Here is a 6,892-nt window from a genome sequence, read left to right on the forward strand (position 1 = left end):
AAAATGTTGCTTGAGTAAAAGTACAAAAGTACTTGTGAGCCGGCCTATGTATAAAATAGGGCTGAAGTGGTTAATGTATGTTTTATAATATAATATTTTCTATCTGCAAAGTAACTAGTAACTAAACTTTTCAAATATTTTTTTGTGGAGTAAAAGTATTGAAAATTGGAAATACTCCTGTAAAGTAAAAAATACCTCAAAATTGTACTTAAGTACAGTACTTGAGTAAATGTGTAGTTACTTTACACCACTGGTCATGACTCAGGATCGACTGCAGTGCACTTGCCAAAATGAACAGATGTAGCTGCTATTATTATTAGACTTTACTGCAATTGACTGGACAATTTAGTTGTTATGGTGCTTAAAGAACAACAAAAACAACAACACATCATTATTCACATAAAGTTAAATATTTTATTTTACAATGCATTTAAATATTAGAGCGTTTATATAATTTATATAGGCACACAAAAAATATATATATATATGAATAGGCATTTCATTCAGTAGTGAAATATTTCTTCAGTAGTCAAATAATTCCTCTTCCAGAGCTCAATCCATAATCAGTACCAGTCCGTCTGCAAATGCAGACCTTTGGTAAAAGGAGGGCCCATGTGCCAAAGTGTTCCTTTAAGATAAATCCTTTCCTTTTGATCACTATCGGCCAAATCCCTGTGGATCATGAGCGTTTTTCGATTCCTCTTTTCCACTGGTTTTGCCAATCTGGTATAATGTGTTGGCCAAGTTGTGAAGCTGACAGGTACCAAGTTGGCATCCACGCGGGGGCGAGCGCTTTGGACGTGGCACTGGTACCACAGCGATGCTGTTTGTGACAAACACAATAAAGAAAAAACAACCAAAGAAAGTTAATTCATACATTTTCTAACAGCTAAGCCAACAAATACAATATTCAAATACATCACTGATTCATTCAAGATTTATTAGAATAGAATTGTAGGTCCAAACACTTCAGCTGCCATTAGGCAAATAAACATATACTACAACATTAAGATCCCACTCAGGCCTACCTGCTTCTCAGAGTATCCATGTCTTGATGTTTGTCTTCTGAATGGAATGGGATGATCCTGAGTTCTGGAACACGGCTGTCTTGTGTTGCCCTTGACCTTGTGACCTCAAATGCCTGGACACCGCTTTGTGAAGGAAAGCTCTCTGACTGTGTCCTGTAGGACCAAAAAGAATGAGACGTTGGTGATATACTCGAAAGTGTGTGTGTGTGTGTGTGTGCGCGTGCCTGCGTGCGTGTGGTCGCGTGCATGCTGCATGCATGTGCATGTGTGAGAGAGAGTGAGCGAGAGAGAGAGAGAGATGTTATGGTGAGGTGTATGGAGCCATGGATTTCAATACCGTTAAGAAGTAGCCAATGTTGATATTTATTATGAGAGAGGATCTGGACACTGAATGGCAAAACAGGCTTTATTAAAACAAGGCAAATGCCAACATGTTTCGACCTCGATTGGTCTTCATCGGGCGACGAAGGCGGAGGAAGGTCGCCCTGATGAAGACCGGTTGAGCTTGAAAATATTGGCGTTTGACTTGTTTTAATACAGGTTCTGTCCTCCGTTTTACCATTGAGCGCAAGGATCCTGTTTTTCTCTCGTGTTTTATCCCGTTTGATCCAGGAGCACCTCTGATACTTTTACTACTTTTAGTTTTAACCACTTGTTTCTCCTGAGCACCTGGTTGTATTGTGTTTTCTGTTGATATTTATTATTTGTCATGTATCTATTTGATGTAGACTTCACTTGTGTGTAGGAAGTAAACCGTTGACAGGGTGAGTAATGTGGTGGTGATTGTGTTGTAGCCATCGGTTAGGTTAACCTACCTGTGTGAAGGTCTGAGTGGAGAGGCGCTGGTCAAGGGCACAATCACTAGCAGCAGTATGGCTATCTCCATACTGTGTTGGCCTATCGTGTAGAAAGAAAGATTCAATATATATTATTTTTAAATCCACACAATTCTTGCAGTATTTCATGCATATAGGCTACTAAATACTTATTAAAGATAGGAGACAACCATTTGCAATTTTCAAACAAACAACAAAATAAATAAATTATACATTCCCATTCTACTTTGAAGACAATTAAAATGGCAAACACGTGCAGAAGCTTACCAATAAGAAAATACAAAATCCCACAGTGCGTGTATGAGTGCAGCTAAGATCCCGCTGATGTCTCCTGGTGATGTTTGATCTCTGAGTCTCAGAATCCCTCTCCTCTGCTCATTTATAGGTTCAGAGAAGGGTGTGGGTGTGTCTAGGAATTAGTCACTACACTCTTAGATCCACTCCCATTCTTACCATCAATCAATAACCTTGACACTTTTATTGCCTATTTACAGAAGCGGTGATGCTGAAACATAAACAACTATGTATAGTCTCGAACCACACATTGTAATTCAACTTGAAATGAACTCTGACCTTCTATGTTTACATTGATTAATCCTATGTTTGGTTCACCTTTTGCACTACCCCCAGCCCCCCCACCCCCCTCCCCTGTCTCTCTCTCACCAGCCCCCCCGCATCTCCTCCAGCACTCCACTTGCTGCTGAGCAATTGTTCCAGAAATGAATCTTTCATTTCCATCACCTGCAGGAAGCTCCTGCAGCCCAAAATAAGTCCTCCAAGCTTTTTCTTTAGCTTCCCATTTTTTCCTGCCCCTTTATCCCTTGAGTCACCCTCGCCGTCACCGTGTTTATTCCTGAAATGACCTTCAACGCAAACAAACAAACGCGTACACACACATTCACACACACACACGCACACGCACCACGCACCACGCACACACACACACACACACACACACACACACACACACACACACACACACACACACACACACACACACACACACACACACACACACACACAGACACTCCTTGATCAGTCTCCTTCCAAATTTCCAGAATACATCATGCGTCTAGGACACAACAAGCCTCTTTCCAGGATATTGGTCCATTAGACTTTACCTGTTAATAACCGGTCCACAGGGAGCTAATGCCAAGTTTTGATGTTCTCAGGTTGCCTGGTTCCACCTCCCTACAACCCCCTCTCTTTCTCTCTCCCTCACAGTTTCCTGTCTTGCTTCTATTGTCTGCACCTTTCCTGTAACTAACATCTGGCCATGTTTTGCAGTTAAAATAGCACATTGAGTAATCATTGGCACACATGCACACACATGCACACAAGCAGTCCAACCGGCCAAGACCAGACAGGGGCGCCTTGTGTTTATTTTGATGCATGGAGTCGCAGTTGACACTCAGTCCATACTGTCCTTGTCAAAAGCTGTGCAACCTAGGATAGACGTAGAACAGTGGTTCCCAATCTTTTTCCTTGGAGCCCCCCCTTCTTACATCTGGCACAAGCTGAGCCCCCCCCCCCCCACACACACACACACACACACGTGCACACATGTGCAAGCACGCACACACGCACAAACACACACACACACACACACACACACACACACACACACACACACACACACACACACACACACGCGCGCGCACACAAATATACGCACGCACACAAACATTATCCACTTAAGCCTTATATACTTCTCATACAATAAATACCGAAAACATCGCATTGTGATCTTGTAGATCTGCTTTAGCTATTTTTCAAACTTTTTGAAAAATCGTGACAATCTTTGATCATTTTGACTGTTTTTGACAATATATAAACATTTTGGACTACCTTCAAACAGACACGTTCTCCCCCCCCCCCCCCCCTGTGATCTTTGGCGCTCCCCCAAGGTTAGGAAACACTGAGGTAGTTACAGTAGGTACGTGCTCATCATCCACGTTGTGTGTGCACAGTCATTCTCCTGATTGAATGACTCTATCCATTCAGTCTGACTAAACCATCAGATCAAATCCTGTACACCTGCTGCTTTGCACGTTGTGAAAGACTTGTCGAGAAGGAAATTTCCAGCAAGAAATTAAAAAAAATCCGGTACAAATAAACTCCAACTTACTAAGGCTTATCTTAAAACAAAACTGCTATCATTTAAGTGTATTTCTCAACCCGTCTTGTTTAGTCAGCAGATTTTTATTCATTTATTTTTTATACAGGTTAAATCCCATTGCAATATATCTCTTTTTCTGAATGTAGTATTTTCTTATACCATTTATTTTATTCATGGCCTTTTGTCATTATCGCCTTATTCAGACAACTTAAATGAGGTCTGTGAGACCTTTGGAACTTTTGGGGTAAATCTGTCTCTTGCAGTGACAATCGAAACAATGTGAACGTTTTTCAGGCCAAAGACCCCTTACCTGAGAGACAGAAGCAGGGACCCCCCACTACATATTGTACAAAATTGTGTTGCAGATTAAACTTTTTCATAGACTTGTTTAACAGCACTATCATCAGTGTTGGATTCTAACGTGTATTTTCACACATTTAACCACTTAAACCCTCAGTGGTAAATGGTGCATTTATATAGCGCTTTTATCCAAAGCGCTTTACATTGATTGTGCCATTCACCCATTCATCGATGGCGGAGGAAACCATGCAAGGCACCAACCTGCTCATCGGGAGCAATTAGGGGCTCAGCCTCTTGCTCAAGGACACTTCGACACTAACTGGAGCGCCCCAGCCCGGGATCGAACTGGGAACCTTGCGGTTTCCAGTTCACTCTACCCGGCCACTCTACCCCTGAGCCACTGCCGCCCCAGTGCTTAGTAAACGTAACCTTTTGCCGAAAATAGCCGATCTACAAGTTCCCAACGCATCGCGCTTAAGTTGTAGATCTGCTATTTTCGGCAAATGGTCCCCCCAGAATAGGGATGCTAGAGTTCAAGTGGTTGATACAAAAATAAAGGATTTCACCGCCCCCCTGTAGTAACTCTGAGGACCCCCTGTTGAAGACCCTTGATGTAGGCTATACAGTATATACCACTAATCCTGACAATCTAATTCTCAGTTGCTAACTGATCTTTGAACCATGTAAGAGGTCATTTGTTTTACAGTATGTTTTGCCATTGACTCTGACTGTTACTACTGATGTCAGTCTATGTGTCCCCTATCGCTATGGTCTGCATGCAGTAGTGGATATTGCTGGTTTATCCCAGTGGAGTCATTCAAGTTCACAAAGGTCACGACTCTGCATGCTCTGGTTTGTTATAAATCTACGGTCTCTCAAGTTCCTATATGGATTCTTCAAACGCATTTACAGTTTCCTAGTATACTATGAGAGGACTTTGTCAGGACTTGTCTGCCGTTTCTCCCACTATCGTTGCTGACGCAGGGCACATCCTGTTGTTCAAACGCTGCCCCCACTCCCCCACCAGTTTCCTTTACCCACAGGGGCATAACAGTAAGCATCCTGGCAGGAAGACCTGTCACACACTTCCATGTCACCCTCTCACAAACTTCCATGTCACCTTCTCACATGCAATCTTTGACTCCTGACTCCGGAGTACAGAGAAACCAAGGGGGATGAAGGACGTAGGTAGTAGGTTAAGTGTTTGAGATAGCTAGTGCAGGGGGAAACAGGTGTTTACCAGGAAAATATAAGCATATCAACAAAATAATTAATAAATATATGTTTTCTTCCATCGTTACAAGACGTCTTTCCATTGACAGCTGTTTGAGCTTGGCTGCGCCTGTAGCAAGTGTTTGAGAGTGTGATTTCAAAGTTTGCTCAAGAGGAAACATTATATAACACACCTGGTTGGTAAGAAATAACAAAGTTAGTTGGCATATAAACATGAAATAGCTCCATCTAGTGGAACTGAACATTAAGGACATGCATGTATGTAATATGACTTATTATGTAATTATTCCTTTAATTTCATTTTATTGAAATACATAAAGGCACACAGTAATTTGTGCTTCAAGTTGCAGTAGCAGCTGCAAAATATAGCTATTTTTGGGGACCCTGCATCTCTTAATTGGGGATGAGGCTGTCTGTCAATAGCTTCAATATGGTTATGCAATAGCTAGAGCAGGGCAGTGTCAACACAACCTTGATGGTTATTTTAGTGATTGTCAGGGGAGTGAGAGATTTCCGTTAAAGATGGTGTATATGACAACAAAAGAGAGAGAGCGAGAGAGAGTGTGTGATGGAAAATTACAATGCCCTCATCTTTGCTGGGCTCAATATTGCCTTTGTAGACAGAAGCATTCGTATAGTAGTTAGTTCAGTCTTTATCTTGTGCATGTAAGAGACTGTATCAACGTAAAGATAGGTCACAGCAAGCCTTATATGGTGTTTAAATGTGCTGTCTGTGAGATGCCCTAGTGCCTGAAAAACTATTGTAACCAACCAACTCACTGAAAGACAATGAGACACTCTCAGATGTCAAGACATGCTCTCAAAACATTAACCAGTTGAACAACTAGCATCCCTATTCCGTGGCTATCATTCGGCTTAACAACGCATTGTGTGCTTGTAGATCCGACTTTCAGTGAAAATATTTAGTGTAGAGCGAAAACAGTAGGCGGCCTATTAGAGCCCTTGGGAATTCGGTCAACTGAGTACAGGGTGATTTGAGCATTCAACTTGATTAATAGATTGATTAGATAGATTGATTAATCTCACCAGTGTTCATTACAAATATCAATACCAATATTATTAATATTGTGATATTTATAATATTAGTAGTAAGCATCCATAGGAAATTCCATGAGAGAGAGAGAGGCAGAGCACAGATCTGGACAATCTGTAGAGGGTGAGGGGGGGGGGGGGGCAATATGCTGAGAGATAGAATCAAAGTCCATTAGTGGATTATAATCATAACCACTCCATGGGTCCTGTATCTCTAGGATTAGAGGGAAGCAAAGAGAGAGAGAGAGAGAGAGAGAGGGAGGGAGGGAGAGAAAGAGAGAGAGAGAGAGAGAGTTAGATTGCGTGCAGAACAGTATTATGTA

The 6,892-nt window shown here is 41.8% G+C and overlaps 1 protein-coding gene across 1 annotated transcript; it reads right to left on the reverse strand.

The window, feature by feature from the left end:
* Window positions 1-400: 400 nt before the first annotated feature.
* On the reverse strand, window positions 401-2,228 carry LOC308105548 (uncharacterized protein). The gene is made up of 4 exons (XM_080456353.1): window positions 2,132-2,228; window positions 1,844-1,925; window positions 1,029-1,181; window positions 401-823 (listed from the first exon to the last, which is right to left on the reverse strand). The coding sequence occupies exons 2-4, from the start codon at window positions 1,912-1,914 to the stop codon at window positions 658-660; spliced, it is 390 nt and encodes a 129-aa protein (XP_080312479.1). The 5' UTR covers window positions 1,915-1,925; window positions 2,132-2,228; the 3' UTR covers window positions 401-657.
* Between the last annotated feature and the right edge of the window lie 4,664 nt (window positions 2,229-6,892).

Source organism: Gymnoscopelus braueri (assembly GCF_963280865.1).
Source record: "Gymnoscopelus braueri genome assembly, chromosome: 17".
NCBI lineage: Eukaryota > Metazoa > Chordata > Actinopteri > Myctophiformes > Myctophidae > Gymnoscopelus > Gymnoscopelus braueri.